The 20275-nt window shown below is 39.6% G+C and overlaps 2 protein-coding genes across 7 annotated transcripts in view; one reads left to right on the plus strand and one right to left on the minus strand.

Annotated features, from left to right (window-relative positions):
- On the minus strand, positions 1-18953 carry FAM210A (family with sequence similarity 210 member A). 2 transcript variants are annotated; one of them, XM_075744516.1, is made up of 5 exons: positions 18804-18953; positions 7180-7303; positions 5524-5993; positions 3230-3341; positions 1-1910 (listed from the first exon to the last, which is right to left on the minus strand). In XM_075744516.1, exons 3-5 carry the CDS (start codon positions 5967-5969, stop codon positions 1644-1646), a joined length of 825 nt encoding a protein of 274 aa, XP_075600631.1. In that variant the 5' UTR covers positions 5970-5993; positions 7180-7303; positions 18804-18953; the 3' UTR covers positions 1-1643. The 2 variants fall into 2 exon arrangements, with proteins under 2 accessions (XP_075600631.1, XP_075600629.1); XM_075744514.1 differs by having other exon boundaries at positions 18639-18843.
- The window catches only part of RNMT (RNA guanine-7 methyltransferase), a 19413-nt gene continuing 18044 nt past the window's right edge, over positions 18907-20275 (plus strand). For 2 of the 5 annotated variants that reach the window (XM_075744509.1, XM_075744513.1), the window contains exon 1: positions 18907-19038. The gene's annotated coding sequence lies outside the window, so the exon portion shown is untranslated. The other 3 variants (XM_075744511.1, XM_075744512.1, XM_075744510.1) reach the window with 3 other exon arrangements.

Raw genomic sequence — 20275 nt, forward strand, 5'->3', positions numbered from 1 at the left:
TTAAGAGCTCACAGAATTATTTTTTAATAATATTTATCAGAAACATGGCACTTTACATCTTCAGGGCACTGAATATACCATAATTATTCCTCACAACAACCCTGTGAGGTAGGCATTAGACTGCAGTTTACTATTTGACATGTGGACAGAGGCAGAGAAGTATGTAATCAATCCCACACAATTAAGTTAATGAAGTTCAACTCACTTAAACACAGAGAGGCCTTCAGTGCCTTGACCAAAAACACGAATGGCGCAGAGCTGATAAAAGTATCAGCTATATTTTCTACTCTAGTCAATTACAATGCTCAGGGTCCAATTCTGTTGCTTCCACATATCCCCCTGCAAAAACCCACCTTTGTTAAACAAGATATACCTGCAGAGAGTTGCTACAAAGTAAGATCTGTAATAGAAATAGGGAAAAAATTTTTCAATTTAGCCTACATTTGAATAAAACCATGAGAGAAGTTTGCTTGCGCAGTCAAATAGAATGTTTTCAACTTCAGTTCTTTATGACATCTGAGACAGCATTTCAGCCTTCAGCTATGAATAAGTATTTGCTTGACCTAAGAAAATCTAGGGGATAATAGTTTGGTAGACTGTGATCACTATCTCAGAAATTACTCTTATTTTACTTAAATTGTTCTACTGAAGTCTGAGGGATTCCAAATAGGAAGAGGAACTTTGGGGTTTAACTCTAACTTTGCATGTATTTAAAAAGCCCCTTAGTATACCAATTTCTTAAGTAAACTTCTCTTTCAGAATTTTTTTGTTCTGAAAATGAAATAGAACATTTTGTAAACTTTAACATAATAAAAAAAATCCTTGATTTTAATATACAATTATTGATTAATTTCATTTAATAACTTTCTTTCTACTCTAAGTCACCTTTAGGAAAGAAATGTACCTGACAGTATGGCTACTGCGATTAACTCATCTTCCTATAGCTTTCAGTTGAGATCTCTGAAAAGATACACTGTCCAAGAAAGATTCATAGTCTAAACCTGTAAACTATCCCAGCTCAGCTGAAGTCAATGTAGCCATTATAATTCATTCAGGCTGAGCAGTTAATCCATTGATTCCTTCATGTGCAGTATCAGTGAAAATGGTCTGTCTCCAAGTTGAGAGATGATCACAACTGAAGAGGCCTGGGTCCACATACTCTGAAAACCAAAATATGTTGCCTTTTCCAGTAGAGAAATCTTCATTCTCATTTAATGGAAGATTCAGTCTAATGGAATAATGGCTGTGCACTACGATGGAAGAAGAATAAAGTAGTGGCTTTTGGAAGAAACCATCTGCATTCTGAGAGAAGGGAAGGAAAAAAAAAAAAAAAGGAGGGAAGAGTAACTGTTAACACTATTACCAATGGACACATGAACACCTAATCTGAGATTTGCTTTTCCTTCTGTAAATTGAAATTTTGTCACAACCTCTCCCCCAGGGAACTTTAACCTTGGTGAATATATAGAATTTTTAAATCCACAGAGCAATTGTAGTCTCCAGACAAGGTAAAAAAAAAAAAAAAAAAGGAAAAAAAAAAGAAAAGAAAAAAACCAAAAAAGCTCAGAAGTGCACTGTGTATATCCTGCCTCACAAAGGGTTAAAGTGCTAAGTTTGATATATCAAAAAATTCAGTATCTCTCCTAGTCCTTTATTTTTTTAAATGAAACTTTATCTTTGGTTTCTTGTATCTTCTCCGTAATTTTATCCTTTGTTTCCTCCATCTTCTCCGTAATTTTATCCTTTGTTTCCTCCATCTTCTCCGTAATTTTATCCTTTGTTTCCTCCATCCTATCTTGTAGATACTCCTTTACTGGTGGTGGTGTGGACATGTAGCCACTCTTACGTAGATATTTAACAGTAATGGATGTTCCTCCCAAAGTCACAGTGTATCTGGCAGGAGTTGCAATCTTAAAGAAACCAAAGAACACACCATATCAATAAAACAGGACAATATCACCTAGCAAAAGATATTTTTAATATTGAGAATTTATTTTGGCCAGTGTCAGATACTGAAAAGATCATCTACTCATAAGAAAATAAGCCAATTTACAGTACATTCCCCAGAAATGCACACCTTTTACTTAAAGTATCCTTTTGACCAAACCAGCACAGGCATTAGACTGCCATTAAAAAAAACAAACAAAACAACCCAAACCTCCCTGTGCAGCTTGTGGGACGAGCATTAGGCATCTCAGAATGCAATTCAGAACAGACAGTATGTGAACATTGAGTCACATAAGCAAAGAGGAAATACCAACAAGAAGATATGCTTTAAAATCTAAAATTCACAACAGTATAGGCATCTTTCAGTCCAAAACCAGGACCTGCACATAGAAAACTAGAGCTAAGAGAGACCTTAAGAGGTCAGCTAATCCAAGACACAACAAACCAGCTTGTTATTGTAGACAGACTAACCTGTTCTTTCAGAACTTCAAAGACAGCCTGCACAGTCATCCCTTTGTACCCTGTTCTAGTACTTCCACATCTTGAAAGTTTTTTCCAACACTGCCACATCTCCCAGCTATAATAAAATCTTTGTATTTAACCACATTTATTTATTGGTCTCTTTTAGGCACAGTAATAATTGACAAGAGTAGTACTTTCACATTTTGTTTGGGGAAATAACCCTTTTAAATAACAGATAATAAGCACATGACATTCGGAAACAAAACAGATGAGTGGAATTCAAAGCCAATACAGTACTTTGTTTTTGAATGGTCTGACATGTTGCAAGTTTCCCAAACACAGATTGTGCACATATAAAGAAAGAGACCCAAACCTGAATTTAAGTAATTGGTTCAAATGGACAATGAAAGGACTTGACAACGATGGAGAACTAAATTAGGAAGACAAACTAGTGAATCCTCTAGGATAAAAATAACTGTACTTTTATCTGGAAATCATGAGGTGTTTAGACTTTACCTCTTTATCCCTGTTAATTATGTCAGGGATACAGAGGAATAGCTTAATTGTAATTAAATATCTGAGGGTAGACAATAGTCTGCAGCAAACAAAGAAGTTATTTTAGAAATACAGACTCCTTAAAGGAACACAGAGCCTGTATCAACTTGCATGCAACTATTTTTACTACAAAAACAAATACTCAAGGAAATGTAACTATCAGAGAGAGAAAACAGCATTAATTCTTTCTGCTGTAAACAAATAAACCCTGTTTAATTCACCAGGCAAGATTTAGAGCTTATTTACAAACTAAAATTATACTTACTTTATACAATGCATATGCAGTTAACGCATTTCCACTCTGGGAATTTTTCAGGATGTTTACTATGCTGTCTGGTAAGCCAATCAACTCTAGGAATGGAACGACATTCACTCCTCTATAAAAGAGAAAAAATTGGCAACCTGAATTGGAATTTGAAACTTGAACAGGCGATTTACAGTACCATTTCCATTCTTTATTATACAAACTTTGTCATTTGATAGCAAAGTATTTTTTCATCCAAGCAATATACTTACAGGATACATATTTCTGTACATGAAGGCAAATTAATGCTCTTTTCAGCATTCCACCAAGAATTGACCCATCTGTATTATCCTTGTTGGGCTGAGCAGCTTCTAACTTTCCTGTGTCCGAGTTTATCACGTTAGGAGTAAGTAGATATAATGGTGGCACGATAGCTGCTCAGGCTCCAGCTGTCCAGGTTCAACTTCATGTTCTGTTTTGCCTAAAATTACTTTTTTTTCTTTTTAAAATTTCAGACTAATCTGCAGCATGCCCAGAAGCACAGAAGCCAGACTTCAGTGTCCTCCATTCACTTTTAAATATATCAAACAAATGGAACGTGGCAAAACAAAAGGAAGCAACATATTACATGGACAAGACTTCAGGGGTAGTGTGCCCAGTTGTTCCACCTTGTCTATATAAGGTGGCAAAACGGGTGGAAGGAGCTCCTATTACAATTTCTTTCTACTTGAAAACCAGGGAAGGTAACATCAGCACCAAAGAGAAAAAAGACAACCTGTCTTTACATTACAGTAGAAAGCCACAGACAGTTATAGAACTGACTTTCCATTATTTAGCAATGTTGTATTATCAGTATCATTAACTATTTCTACCTAATATTTTAGGCATTCTTCCGTGCACGCGATCACTTTAGCATCACGAACAGTAACAGGCAGTAATTTACTAACAGTTATTAGAACCTACGATCTGAAGGCCTGTCTCCAGAGCAGAATACAGAGACCCAGTAAGATCTGAAAGACAGCATTAACCATTGTTATTTAATAAACCACCACTGTTAAGTCTCATATCATGAGCGGTCATTCTGGAAGTTATTTTTCCACTTCAAGAGGGTGCTGCTCCTGTGGCATGACAAACTGAAGCTTTGTTATAATTAGTTTCTAGTTAAATATTTCAGTTGTTTTCATCCATCAAATACTATTTTAGCAGCCCACTTAAGTGTTTCAAGAAAAGTAATCTTCTCTCAGCTGAAACGTCTGGATGTAAGCATCAACCTGAATTCATCCAAAGCAAAATATTTTTATAGCTCAAGACCTTTATTCCTCTGACATGAGCTAAATTTAGTATGACATTTGGATCTATAGCTCCTAGAAAGGGCAATTATGCCAGCTGGTTAGAGTAACTAAAACAAACACTTGTGCAGTAAGGCATTCTGATGTCAAAGTCCCATCCTTGCCGCCACGAACTGTCATTGTTTCATGCTTTCTATTATTAAATATACAACACCAGCAATCCAGAGATAAACATTTACTCATATTTAGCAAACCACTTGCAGATAGATAAAACCTTCATCTGAACTAGCAGCTCATAGCTGATATAGTAGGGTTTTTTTCCCTAATAAATACCATTTTCCAGAACGGTACCTGGCACACACTATAGCTGACACAAAATAAAATTAGAATACTGAATTTATCTTTTTTTCTTTTTTTTTTAAGCTACACAAATATTTAATTTCCAATTAAAAAGTCTGGCCTACAGCAGTAATTTTTTCAGTGAAAGGCAGGAAAGACAGGAAACAGAAAGAAAAAAGGAAAACGTGCCCAAGGCTTGTGAGGAGCTCAGAGTGAGGTGAACAACATGGAAGTCCAATGATGAGAGAAGACTGGGGATGAACAGGGGAGGAAGTGGTAAAATACCCCTCAAATGCAATGGCAAAAAAAAGAACAGGTCTATAAAGATCTCACCTAGCCATTCGTAATCAGGATTCCAAATCCCTATCTTTACCTTGTGAGAGGTTACTAATAATTTCAATGCTATTTGTATCCATGCATATTTTGGGGAGATGAATATTCCTTCAAATGCTAGCAACATATCTGGTATACAGCAATAACTGCATGATAATAGTACCTATGTGACTGTCTCATGAATCCTAGATACTTTTGATATTAATCTTACGCTTCAGTTAAAAATGTAGCCTCATATCCCTATTACATATAGAGGCACTTTTTAACACATAATAATGTATATGTCCTGTCACCTGTGAAAGTCAGTCTCAATTCAACAGCAGTATTGGGCACCGCAACAAAATATCAACTTACTTCATGGCTGCATAGTAAAAGGATCCAAACCATACAGTGGAAGTCAGAAGATGCACTGGAATCATGACTTTTCCATACTGTTTAAAAGTTTTCTTGAATCTCTGAACGAGACTAATGGATTTGTCTTGTAATGGATCAGTATCTGAAGAATCTGACTCTACAGGGCTCTGCTTGGGCATGTCAGTGGCCAAAGTCAAAGGATTTCTCTCTTCCGTTACTTTGTGAGGAGCGTCTGCTGGCTGTGATGAAAAAGCACTTTTCTTTGAGGCAAAGCGTGCTGCACCTGCATGAAGACATCGTTTAGGAGGGTCCAGTGCCAAAATCACTTTGCATCCAATGTTAGACGTTGTTTGTCCTTTTAAGCGCTGAAAGATACTAGTGCGAGGAAAAACCAAACATGTCCCATGTGCCAGCTGAGATGCAGCATGTAACAGACTCCGTTGCATTTTGATGAAGTGTGGCTGAGGCTTCTACAGAGAGGAAACAAGAAAAGAGTAAACAAATTGCAGTTCAGTAATTCGACTTTTAATTGCTCCAATGCCACTTCATATTCTTAAACTTTAAACTGCTTTCTATTCTTCTACTTTAAAAGGTCTTCCTTATCTTGCTTTGCAGAAATTATTACTTTCTAGAATTAAGCAAATCATTTTAGCATTCTGAACTAAAATGGCCCAATCACTTAACATACTCTGTTCCTCACAGTGAAAATGCTCATTTTTAGTTGTTTAGTGCAAACTACTGCTTTTATCTGCATAATGTGGCACAGCTATTGAAAGTTACCCTTGAAACTTCACTTACAGTAGCAACTAATAGTTTAAGTGATACTTCCAGGGTACATAAATGTAGTATGAACTCACTGAAGTGCAATTAAAATTAATTTTTGGTGTCAGTATTTTTAGTTTGGGTATAATTTTTCATGTTCTATCTTATTTTGAGCTAAAAGTTCATACAGCAAAAAAAATTATCAATAATCTTAATAGCAACAAACCTAACCACAACAGCCTGCCAGTATACATCTATTAGGAAGGGGGATGGTACAGTTGAATATCATGTATTAAGAGGAGCAAAACTGAACTGCAATTTCAAAAATATTACAATGCAAAGAATATTTTAAAACTGTGAATAACCCAATTAACTTTATGATTTTGAATATTTAACAGTTACTCCTGAAAGTTCAAAAGAACAATTGAGAGATTCCCCACAAAAGAAGAGAGGAATTTTGTTTGGCATGCATAGACATCAAGAACTCATTCCCCCCCCCCCCCCCCCAAAATGCATACTTTTGAGGAAATACTCTCTCTTTTCCTTTATACAATGATTGCAAGTTAAAGAACTAATTTTCCTTCCCTCCAAAAAATTGCCGTTAACCGATTTTATGTAACAAATGCCAGTTGTCAGTTACATTACAACTTTTGAATCTTTCTTATGCTTTTACATTTTTAATTATCATAACAATTCTTGATCCAAACTAGAAATCGTTCAAGTTTAATTGAAACTCCATTGTTGTCTTCATGTCTGCTTCCCCTTCACCTACAGCCTTAGATATATTTCAGTCAGGTGTTTTGATAGTGAATTTGTCTAGGCTACTGAAAATGATCAGTATTTTGTAACATAAGCAGAAGTTTAAAAAAAAAAAAAAAAAGAAGCCATACATACCCTTTATTACTTTCCAGATATGCAACAAGAAAAGTATGATAAGGTTTGTATCTTCAAAAAGTTGCAACTCTTCCACTAGTTCCCCACCTTTCAAATATATGCCTTGAACATACTGATGACTCTGCTAAAGTAGAAAAAACACGCGTTTAGAGAAATAGCAACAACAGCAAACTAATTTTATGAAGATTTTTGGTCAGCCTGAAACCTTACTTACTGAAGAAGTTATTAGCATAAATTGCCCTTTGGATACTGACATGCTAATGGGAGATTTTTTTTCTGTGTGACTTAGAAGTTCCTCAACTGTGAACTACTGTTTCCTTCCACGAGAGAAAGGTGGCATAACACAAATGCATTTGTTGGAACATTCCTGCCTATATATTTTCTAGATATTTTTATGTTATTGTTGTGCTTGAATTACAATTACTAGAATAACAGTGTTTGAGGTGGGGAGAAGATTGGAGGAATGATTTCAAACTCCCTGGGAACCTCTACCTTGCATGTGAAGCAGACACAGACTTTTGTTGAACTCATACTAACAGAGGAGGTACTGCCTCAACAGGGGAAAAGGGCACTCTTGTCTCTATGTAAGCAAGCAGTTACTCACTCCTGTTGAGTTATGAATTCAATGAGAGCCAAGAAATACTGCTGCTTATAGAGCAGAACATCAGCTACAGGTACTGTCTCTCAACAAGTCAGTCTGGAAGCAGCAACTGCTTGTGGTACCTCTGGTTTTATGAGAAGCAGAGATTCTTGCTGACTTCTTAAATCCAAATGCAATTGCTTCTCAAAACAAAATGTAGTGAAAACACTCAGCAAAACTCAAGTGTTAAGACGGCACTCAGTAACAGACCAACTACCTTCCTGATTTATAGAAATTGTAATGACAAACTGGAAGGAGACAACTACATTGCTTGCCTATCGCCACTTACACTCCTCTCCTGAAGAACAATACTCTCCATAGAGGACTGTGTTCCCCTCTCACTGATAGTATGCAACACTAAGCATCTGTGCTAAGTAGGTTTTTACAATATCGAGCCAACAGACTTGGCAAAGGATACCTATCCATCTATAAGAATTTGGAAGCTCTTGAGTCAGACTTTCACTGTTCATCTATTTCTTTTCAGTGGATGGTACCCTACTGAAAAATACCTGTTCCAAACTAGCTTTGAAAATTGCCACCATACAGCATGGGGGAAACCATGCTCAGCACTCTGATTTCGGTTCATTAACATCATTAACAGGACTCTGCATTCCAACAGCCTTAGGAAGGAGATTGTTCTTCTGTACAGAAGAAGAAACTGAACAAGTAATTCTGAATTTTCCCATTATATACAATGTATATACAGTAGCATTTCTCAGAACACCTTTTCTAGGTTTTGCTGTCCACCTATTGACAGCACAAAAGTAACGCTGTACCACACCTCTGATTCATTGGAATGGCTGCAGAACACTGGGGTATGAAATAGCTTCTGGGGCTGAGAATTCTCCTTAATGTGAAGAAGCAATGGGTCACTACTCATCAGTCAGTAGCTAACATACTTGTGATTGGTAAACGAGTTTCAAGGCCTCTGCTCACAGTCAGGTGCACTGTATAAGATGCAAATAGAATGTCACTGACAGCTTTAAAGCAGGGGAGCTACCAGGGCCATTGATAAGACTTGCCATGCCACTTTTTTTGTTCCTATATCCTCAGATGGACTTGGAACTCAAATTAAAGGGTTTTTCTCCATGATACAAGACCTGGCTGGTCAAAGGGAAGGTTCTCTAACCATCTAAGGTAGATCCTGAAAAGGTCTCGAGCCTTGTAAGCACAGATGGTTCTAGCTAATACTCTGAAATGGCTTACTTTTTGCTTCTCCACTTTAAAAAAACCTTTTTGCTAGATACTTGATATAGCAGACAACTTAGATATGATAGTGCTTATATTAAAGAATAAAAGAAAACAGGTTTTTCAAAACAAGGTTAGAATTTTCCTAATGATCCTACTGTGTTTTACTGGTACGTGCTTTATTTTACTTATCTAAATGAACAAAGCAGAGACTTTTGAAGTGTCAGTAAGTTGAGGCTGATGCTACTATCCAGCAGCACTACAAGATTAAATGAGGGAAGTATTATATTTATAATAGCTACAGCAGGATGTAGGAAAGGCAAATGAATAAAATAACAGACTAATACAGCATATACTTAATAAAGTTTCAAGAAATTAATATTGTTAAAAGGGTAATGTGTGCAGCTGCTCAACTGTAATATTTTAATTACTTGACTCAACATTGCAAACAAATCCTAAACAGGACAGAGAACTCAAAGTGCATAATAAACGTGGTTGGAGGTGCAAAGAAATATGACACTGTAGTTGTTTCATCCCTCTAAAACATAAGATGAATACAGAGAAATTTGTCCTTTAAGATATGATTAGTGAAAGGAAGTTCCTAGTGCCCTGTGCACTCAACAGGCAGCAGGAAAAAGTGCATCAGCCTATGGACTCGAGACACAGTTTTCTTTAAGTATAATGCTTTCCTTAAAGAAATTACTGGAGCTATACAAGTTATACAGTTGCCCCTGTAACTCTCAGTTACTAAAAATCCTCAGACTCTACAGTAACCTAAATGTTATAATGTTATCCACAATTGCACCTAGTGACTTTTCAAAAGTTGTTTCTTTTAAAATGGTATTTTAAAGCATCTTAGATTTCTACATTAGATTTCTCTTAAAAATACCACAAGGAAAAAAAATAAAAAAAGGAGATGCCCAAGGACAAATATAGCTGTTCTCTGCTACAAGAATCCCATGTGGTCAGTGACTGAATAGATGCTAGCAGGACAAACTATGAAATGATATACAAACACTTCTGGGATAAGGTCTCCTCTTCAGTGCTGTCATATTCTGGTTAACTATTTAGTAATATCTCCAGCTGGCCGTAAACTGAGCTGAAGAGATCTTGGCTGTTCGGGACATACTCCTGGTTGGGATTCTTCGACATCCATTTAGTTCCTCAAGGCACATCTGTCTCATGGCAAGCTATTAACAAGACCTCTGACATAAAGGGAGTGCTCTAGTGACCTCTTGAGTAGAAGTACAGATCAGCTTCTCATTACAGTGCCAGAGGTTTTGTTTAGGAAGCTTTTATACTTCTGTTGTAACTCAGGTCAGCTTTGGCATAAACCTGATGTTGTGCAGATGTACCCTATCTCTCACACTCACTCTGCTAAATCTTTGCCTTCCAGTGATTACTAGGAAGCAGAGATTAGATTTTCTCTTGTTCCTGAGAACGAGAAAAAAATTTAGGACCTTTTAATGTCACAGAGTTTGGTCTATGTGACTACCACAAATGGATGCGTTTGGATGTGTGCTAACACTTCAAGCAAAACAGAAAGAGGAGATCATTGGAAAACACAGAACTAACAAGTCAGGCCAACATAGATACAGTAAAGGCTGCTGTGGATATCTGCTGTTGGAAAGAGAAATCACGCTAGAGATGCTGTCAGATGAAACTTGCATCAGGACAATTTATATAAAACCAGTTATCCTGTTACAATTAACTTCTTTTCAGCTAACAGCTAAATTAAAATATCAGAATGAGGGTGCACATAAGAAGGCAAAAAAATTAGTGTAAGTTCTTTCGTAAAAGAGGTCAGAAAGCATCTGGGGGAATTGAGGGTATGCTATATGTAGACTACACTGATTTTTTCAGTTCTACCAGAAACACTATGGACACAACATGTAAATATGGATGAATTTAAAGCATTTTTACTTGTTCTGTTGCTGTTTAAAAAAAGAACATTAATTATACCACAGGAGAGTTCCCAATGAAAATCCATGAGCTTTTTCCACTCCCAAGGCACCTTCTATGAAACCAGAGAATTAATTTACATTCTTGTCATTTTTAGTGCGAAATCAAGCAAAATTTGAGGGTTGCGTTGTATATACAGAAGAATTTTGAAAGGATACAAACCAAGTTTTCAGAAATCCTTTCCAGCTCACCTTTCAGACTGCATAAAAGCAAACGTACAAAGATCTCATCCAAACAGCTCAGTGTAATTAAAAAAACCCACTTTATTGTTTGCATTTTTACTAACGGTAATAAAAAAATTAAAAACTTGTTTTCAGATTTAAATTGTTCTTTTCAAGAACTTCTTGACAATACATTTAAAAAAAATCTTGCCAAGTTAATAAACCCAAATAAGAAAACCACAACTGAAAAGAAAATATATATGGGTTGCCTAAAAAACTGGGAACACATTTAACAATCATTGTAATAGTAATAGTGCAATACACGCAAAGCATCATTGTTTTTCCTAAACTCAATGTAGAATATAACTATCAACCTCTTAGTAACTGTAGTGCAGCACAGCATGCAGTCACTATCCATGGACAGGGAAATGGCAATGTAAAGGGACTTTCTTATTCTTTATATTAGTACTTTCAGAGTGTATGAATGAGCATTTAGAATTTGTACTTCAACCTTTACTGCTTTTGCAGTGTTCCTGATACAATCTATTATTCATTCTAAACTAAGAAACTTGGTTATGATTTGAAGTTTGGGCATCACTAGCTGTCTAATCCTGTCTACCATTCATATAATACTACATTTTAGGTTAAAGGGACTAATGCAAAATAAGTCATGGTGAAATTTATTAAAATCTTGGTAAAAAAATCATCATGTTCAAACAAATGAAAGAGCAAACTCTTGTAGACAAATTACCCTAAAACATGAGCCCCCATCCCACCTCCATCATGTCTAATCTCTATAATATCTTCACTTAGTAAATGCTATAATCTTTAAATTGATCATACTGCTACAGTTCAATACTAAGTGGAGACAAGTCAATAACTTTTTTACCTTATTTTATCTAAACTACTCTTGCTAAAACAAACTTACTCAAGTCAAGAAAGTAGAATAAATCCTCACAGGGTCCTTACACACAAAACAATCTTCACTACTACTATCTTCTGACACTTAAGTATTCGAAAGCACTACAAAGAGTGGCTTTAGGAAGAATAAAAGTTCTTATATACATTTATAAATTCTGAACATTGGATTCATAAGGCAAATAAAGCAGGAGAACCTAATGCAATGCCTGTGTGTTGAGTTATAGATCTGGAATGCTAAACAGGAGGCTTAAGAGCTACCTGCACCCAGTCAATATGACAGTGGTATCCCCGTTTTCCTCTGTGTTGGAAGGCATTAGATCTTAAGCTTGCACACATTATATAAAAGCATAAACATTATATAAAAGCATAAACGTTCTCTCTCAAATTCTTCTGAAAGAATGTATCACTATCATCTGCAGTGTTTTCCGCTCTTCAGAACTTACTTTTAATAACAGGTGCTATTCCACCTTTTATCTTCGTTTTCCTGATTTGCAGTGCTGAAAAGCTACGCTGGGTTCCTTCATTCAGAAGTTTCATTCTGCCCTCTACTGAATTTTTACATAAGTACACCTCTTACACTAATACTACAAAAGTCTCTACTCTCCACAATTCCTTCCAACAACTGTTCCAAATAACAGGCACATGTCAAGGGGAGGAGAAAAAAATCTGCCTTTTAAAGTGCTACCTGATTTGATATTTTGTCCATTTGCCACTCTGTAGACACATGTCTGCAATAAGCAAGTTAGAAAAGTTATGCTTTTAGAGGTTAATGAAGCTTAAAAATAGGTATATGCTAAGAAGGTTAAGAAAAGCCCTTTGCTAGTTCAAAGCAGGATTGTACTCATCTGCTTATTATTTTGCCCTTCTGCACATTACCTTTCCCTTTAAGCTAATGATCAAAATAAAAATCTAATTCTGTCTCCTTTCTGTTCCACTTTTATGTAATAACTTTCCCAAGCAACCCCTCTTTCGTCCTTGTATCTCCCAGTGTATCATTATTTCATTCCCCTCAAAACACTTGTGTTTTTCTGTCAGATGGTTTTCAACCAGAGAGCCATCAACCTGGAGATGCGCGTGGGGGTGTGTATGTGGTGGTATGTTTTCCAAAGCAGTGGGAGGTTTCTACTAAATAACTAAAAGGGGTTGCAAAAGGTAATTCACATAAGCAAGCCTCATGTCAGCAGTTTCCTCCATATGGCTTTGAACTCCCTCAGTAAAAAAAAAAAAAAACCCAAACCAAAAACCACACAACTGCCGAGGGGTTAGAGGCTAAAACACAAACAAATAAATACACAGATCAGTTTTCTACACTTCACTGGAACAGTCTGAGAATCTCTTAGGATCTCCCCTTTTGATAGTTCCTTGAACTTTTAATTGGCAGATTCCTCACCTCTTTCAACTTTCACTGAGCATCTCAAGTTCTGATTCTACATTTTAACACACTTTGGAAAGCATTAGAAACATGACTATTAGTTCTGCGCTCAAGGTTCAGATATTTCTTCTACAAAGTTCTGCTGTGTCTCTTTACAGTTCAGAGCTGCTGTGCACATCTCTTTTCACTGACAGAGCCAACAATAACAGTCAAAAGGTTGCAGACAAAACTGAACTCCAGTTTGCTCCAGACTTCCTGCTATTCATAACTTAGATTCTAGTAGCCAAGTTCATTTTTTAATTCATAATCTTTCTGGTCACTCAGGACTTTGCTGACATAGGAAGTTTAGATTATAATATTTAAACAGCTCTTGGAGTTATAATCAAGTATTTATTTGTGAAAGGTCTAATGAAACAATTGGAGACACACTACAGATACTGTGACTTTGGCTAAAATAAATGGTGCTAACCCAAATAAAGTTCAGCCTCTTTGACCAGACCATAGGACAAGAGCTTAGGTATTCAAATGCTTTCTCTTGACTAATTATAAGAAGGCATTTATTTGGAATACACTTAAACTTAGATCTTAGCATCAACTTTGTACAGCCTTCTGCCTCATCTTGCATTGTGACAACCAAACCTGTTTCTTTTCTGGCTTTGACAAATGCCATTTTTGCCACCTTGGATCTTCACAGGTCTTGCCTCATTGTTCTGTGTTTCTTCCTAATATAATTTGCATTTAAAATATTATTATGTAACAATTTTACAAAACAATTAAAACAAAAACCCAGACCAAGTAGCAAGTCTTTTAACCATCAATTCACCCAAAGTTCTTCTAAGACATTCAAAAAAAGATGCTCAAGGAAAAACTAAAGCCTTACAATTAGGAACAAAGTAGGAATAAATGTAAACCAGCCCCAAGCTGAAAAAAACCAACAAACAAAAAAAACTCACCCCAGTTCCCATAAGAACAGAATTGACAGTGGAAGCATCAGGTTCAAGATTTTCTTCTTTTATTCTCTCACCACATTTATTTCACATTTTCAAACACTGAAAAGCTGTCATTTTTCCCAGAAAAAAAATACAGAACGTTCATCTTCCAGCAGAATTATTGCTGGCAGACATTCACTTCCAGTATAAATCTTTTCTAAATATTCAAGTAAGTGTTGAATTCTCTGTTGTGAATTCAAACTTGTCCATATGGGGAAATATGTGTAGTATCAATCAGAATATCTTGAAAAATTATGTGTGAAGAGGCTGATCATAACATTTACAGAACACACACATGCTCAAAACCACACTCTTCATCTAATTTTTAGTAAATGCTATTCCCCACATCTCTACAAATGAATATGAATTGTTCTTATGAAAGAAGTATTATTTTTATTACGGTCTCGACACCTGAGTGGATAAACTTTCTTGCCTACCATTCAATTGAATGTGTTACGTAGCACCTTTTGCTTAGAGGACATAATTGTTAATGTTGCCAGCCATGCAAAAAACAAAATGACACCATGTACAAGTGTCTGAAAGAACATCAGACTCACAGAGCTTGTCTTTACAACCAGAAGGAACTCTGATAGGACATCAGTAATAGGATCCTAATAACGCTCCTGCTCACAGTCTGAAGTAGCAGATTTACTACCTTGCTGTATTCAGATTGAGAACGGAATCCTGTGACTGCAACACTGCAGCCTCTGACAGCACACTGCATTCTAGTAGATGCGACCAGCTGAGGCTTGTGTTTCAGCACAGAAACCTCCCTCCGTCAGAACGTACTATCCTACGGCCTGAGACAGCAGGAAGCAACGATGCCATCTAATTTTAACATTAGCAAAATCAGCTTTTAAATCCACAAATTATTAAGAGCAAATAGTTAATGGACTGGCATATGTTGAGGCAAAGCATTACCATCACAGTTAAAAGATAAGTTCGACTCAACAAGAGACCTACAGAACTGCTGTAAAGCCGCTCACGTGTTTTTATTTATAATTTGTTCATGAGCACCTGACTGAATTAATCCCCCATTCCCTTCCCTTATCCCACTCTGCAAGGACAGATTACACAAGTTCTAGAGAGCTGCAGGAGATCACAGCTATGCAACTTCTTGGTTTGTTTATGTAAGAACTGTTACACATGATCAAGGTCAGTTTTTGGACAAAATCAAATAGTAAATCCATGGAATTAAAATTTACAGCCCAGCTAAGTGGCACTTTCATTTTCTGATGTGCACAGAGTAAGACCTAGTTTTATTATTCAGATGTCTTTGTTTAGAAGGAGCAGTGTCATGTCTGGAAACATAACAAAAAAATGTCATTTTCTGTTGAATTATAGAACGGGTAGCTAGTTTGAAGATGATGCAGGGAGAACTGAGTGATGAAAGGCACTGGGGTAGAAAAGATTGGAGCTGTTCAGAGGAAACACAAAGTTTATGAGAACACAGATCATTACCATTTGCGCTGCAGGAGTCTAGACACCAACCAGGGTAAAGCCCTATTCTATCATCCTAGTGCCTGAAAGGAGAAATTACTTCCGTCCTTAACTGCTTGCTTACTAAGACAGACAGAAGGTGGGAAGACTGACATAAGTAAACACGCCAATCTGGCTTACTAACACCAGGTTAAACCATAATTTTCCTGACAGTTTGAAGCGATACATTCTTGACTTAATATGAACAAAGTATGTTGGACTTAACACACTTGTACTGGTATCTTCAAGACCAACTGAATTTAGGAAGGTATAATCACAATAGATCATAAGGATTTTTTAACTGAATAATAACTGTATAGTCTTACTGTAATTTTATTATAATGACAGGGACATGAAGAATAATCTCTGGTTTTTAGAGGTATCATGATCCAAGACTTAAAAATTAAGAATGAGTCCTGTAACTTGACCAGTATTCTTTTTTTCATTGTTGTTGTTATTGCCGTACTGCACAAACCATTTACCTCAAGTCAAACAATCTACTAGAGGTACTTTATAGCCATTAAGAATCCCTGACTCTGAGGTTGATCCTTGATCTAAAGTGATGAAACTAGGTAGCTACCTACCAGAATATCAAGGTAAAATCCTTATGATCTATTGTGATGATACCTTACTGTCCAGGAAGACTTCAATCATGCTTTGGGCCCAGGCCTCAGCTCTTCTAGTAGTTTTATTCCGTTCTTAATACTGAAATATTCCTGACTGATGTTGAATTTGCTTCAGCATCTAATTTTCAAAATAAGTTCAGTTTCAACTATCTGGGTTCACAGTGTATCAACACCAACAAGAACTACATTGGATCTTCTTCCAATCTGCAAAACTAACTGATTGCAAGGAACGTTATGGATTCAACTAGCAGTTTTACATTTTAAAAATGAGTGCTCTTTGTGCTTGTCTTCAAGACCAGTCAGAACTCCCTACAGATCCAGACTTGTGTGAAGATGCAAACTGAGGGCTGCTATCTGAGATGAGGGGACATCAAGAACTCCCTGCCTTGCAAAAACAGACTTCAGTTTCTTAGCGATGCCTATAAGCATGACACAGGTCAGTGTATCTGGAGAAAAGATCATCTACAGCAGGAGAACTACGCAGATCCTTTCAAAAACACAAAACAGATCAAGCCTTTTCTTAGCTGCTACAGTCTGTGAAGTAGATCTGTAGACAGTCACGCTAAACAAATCTTTAACTTCTCACATTCCTTACATACTCTTTAACAGTCTGAATTTGCTTACTCAGTTTTTGCCATGTGCAAGCCACCTGATATCCACCTACCCAAATCATCAAGCATTTGTTTTTCCTTCCCTGATAGAATTGCTTTTCAAGCAGCTACTGCAACTCAATAATGCTGTCACAGAGGCCAGTCATACCCTTTTTACCTCAGTCCTTGAACAGAAAAGGAGATAAACACCTGCTGTCAGCCCCATAGGAGGAGATGGATAGAGGGGACACATTATCCCCTGTGCACGCATTTCTCACACAGAAGCAGCTGCAAGTCATATAAGCTAATGGCACAAGTGGCAAGACACATTCCGAATTAGGAACCTGTTCCCTAACTCTCCCTAAAGTAGCAAAGCTTTAGCAAATCATTTTATATTTATACTCGTAAGAGCAATAACATGGTGGGGTTTAGGTAAATTGAGGAACGCTTTCGGTTGGAGCCTGCTTAAGAATAAGTTTTGCTTAAGAATTTAGTTTTGCTGAGGAATTCCCAGACACTTCATGTATTACTGTTCAAATTCATGTTTCCTCTTTTGGGTCAGCTTGTAGAAGGTATTTCAGAAATGGACATAAATGAGGCCGAACATGTAGTTTGTAAATCTGACATAAATCCACATTTGACTTAACAGCCTTAATAAAAATTCTTATGACTTCTCAGTCTGACTCCCTGGAAAACTCCCACGGTTAACTACTAGAAGCAGATCACTAACGAGAACCATAACTCTACACAACTTTGCCAGGAGGGTTGTGTCTCGTTCAGCCAGCCACTGCCTCCTACGGATTCAGAGACCTCCAAAGCTAGTCCATACAAAACGTAAGAGACAAAAGTGCTGAAAGATGAGCAAGAAAACGTGGTTTTACCAGTGAACAGGTAAGAGGGGCAAAAAAAAAAAAAAAAAAAAAAAAATCGCCATTTCTCAGTTTCGAGATTGTCCTGCTGTGGGAAGCCAGCCCTTTGCTCGTACTTGTCACGTGCCACAAGCGAGTCACCAGAAACCACGGAAAACATTTATTAGACGAGAAAAAATATTTGTACAGCCGCTTTAAGTACTCCAAAGAGTCAAGCCGCCCGCAGAATGGGTTGTCTCGGGAGAGGAACGCCCTCGGGAGCATAACCGAACTACGGCCCCGGTTTTAGGGGTAAAACCGTCAGAGAATCGCGGCCGACATTTTTCACGCCGGACAAAACGGCCTCGGAGCTCGCAAACGAGAAAGCAGCCAGGAGGAAGAGAGGGAGCTCCGAGCGGGCAGTCGGCACCGGCACCTCTGAGCGGACCGGCCACCGGCGGCCGCGGGTCTCTTAGCCCGATCCTCCGGGACTGCGACAGCAAAACCAGCCGGGGGTGGGGGCACCCCTGCGCGGCGGGGGAACCCGCCCGAGGCCCGCAGGTCCTGCCGCCCCCCACCAACCGCCGTCCCCCACCCGGGGGGGGGCTCCGGGGGGCGCCCGCACCGTCCCTCGCCCGCTCCCGGGCAGCGGCCCCTCCCCCGCAGCCCCAGCAAGCGGGTACCTTGTGGCCAAAGCCACCGCTCCTCCTCACGGGCCCCGAGCCATGGGGACGCACCGGGCGGCGGCTGAACGACGACCGCTGTCGCGCGCGTCGCTGCCGTCACCACCCCCTACCCGCCCCGCGCGCGGCAGGGCAACGTGCAGCAACGCCCGTCCCCACCATCACCTTGAGGCCCGACGGACTGCGCAGGCGCGCACCTCACCCCGCCGCGCGGCCTAGCGGGACTCGTAGTCTTCTCCCTTCAGCAGGCGGAGCCTGGGCGCGGAGCCCCATCACGTTTTACGCCTGCGGAGCGCCGCGCTCCCCCTTTTCCTCCTCCCCCGGACATGACGCTACCACTTCTGCCGCCGCGCTGCGGTGACGTCACTTCCGCAAACACGATGGCGGAGTGCTGGACCGGGTAAGTGCCGCGTGCCCTCCCGCGCGGCCCGGCAGCGGGGACGCGAGGCGCGGAGCCGGACGCGCGGCGCGGAGCGCGCGAAGTGGCGGCGCGGGTGAGGTGGGCGGCGCGGGACCCGCTCCGCCGCGCGCGGGAGGCGGGCCCCGGGCCGTCGGCCTCGCGGGCAACCGGGGTGGGCGGGGCCGAGGGGGGGCGGTGCGCGCGGGAGGCTGCGCTGCGCCACCGTTCGTCGCCAATCGGGTGCGGCCGCGCAGGAAGTGCTGGGTGCCGTCGCGGCGGCGCGCGCTTTGTCCGTTGCTGTGGTGGGCCGGGCCTCGGCGGGCTTTTGGGGCCCTCGGAAACCGCCTGGGCCGGCGGCCTGCCCGCGGGAGCGCTCTGCCGGAGGATCTGTGCCTGCCGGCGCCGGGAAGCGCTCCCTCTCTCTGCGTAGCCCCCCCCCGTGACGCGGCTAAAAGTCTTTAGGGCCCGGGCCGTTAACGGGGTGGCTGGGAGGTGGTGCTGCAGGGCCTGGCGCTTCTTTGCGCTTCCTGGGCTGCGAGCGCAGTCCCGTCCCGCTCCCCGGGCGCTTTGAGCTCTCCAGCTTTTCTTCCGAAGGAGCTGCCCCCTAGGGCACTTGGTTGCCATCGCTGGTTGTCAAATTCTGATCGCTTCTGAATTTAACCCTTAAAAGGAAGTGGCAGACTGCTTGGAGCAGCCAGGTGAAGATAAGAAAGGGTGGGCTGCTTTGGAAGCATGAGTTAGATGCTGTACCACAGTGGAAAAATTATTTCCATAAGTCATACTTTGAGGCCATCTATTCTGAGAAAAGTTGTTCTGGGCTCTCAGTATAGTGGTCCACTTGATGAATACCTTTTGGCCCTCATTAGGAAGCTTAAGCCCGGATACAGTGGAGCTTGCCTGTTTTTTGTTAGACTGAAGTAGGCCACTGTTTTAGAAAAGGAGTTGCCAATCTGTCCCCTCCTATGCCTTATTGAAAAGTAGGTGCCCTGCTTCCTAATGGTGGTGTGAAGAAGGCTGGGATGTGCTGGAGACTAAACGAGCGTTGTAGCAGCAATTTGCAGTCCTGCAGACTGCATTGGTATTGGTGAAGTGGAGATACAGGAATGCAGTTACAGCTGAAGGTTCCTAGTATTAGCAAAGCTTGAGGCGTAGTGGATGTTCTTAACAAACTTGAAAATCCACAACTGATACGAAAATTTGCTCTTAAACTCCATCTTGATTTTTTTGTTTGAGGGCA

This window comes from Balearica regulorum, chromosome 2 (genome assembly GCF_011004875.1).
Source record: "Balearica regulorum gibbericeps isolate bBalReg1 chromosome 2, bBalReg1.pri, whole genome shotgun sequence".
Lineage (NCBI taxonomy): Eukaryota > Metazoa > Chordata > Aves > Gruiformes > Gruidae > Balearica > Balearica regulorum.

Excerpts from the sequence above, each read along its gene's own strand:
- FAM210A (XM_075744516.1), bottom strand. The coding sequence starts at position 5,969 with ATGCAACGGAGTCTGTTACATGCTGCATCTCAGCTGGCACATGGGACA. Across the intron at positions 3,342-5,523 it reads TTTTACTATGCAGCCATGAA|AGGAGTGAATGTCGTTCCAT; the intron begins GTAAGTTGATAT and ends TCTCTTTTATAG. Across the intron at positions 1,911-3,229 it reads CTGCATATGCATTGTATAAA|ATTGCAACTCCTGCCAGATA; the intron begins GTAAGTATAATT and ends GGTTTCTTTAAG.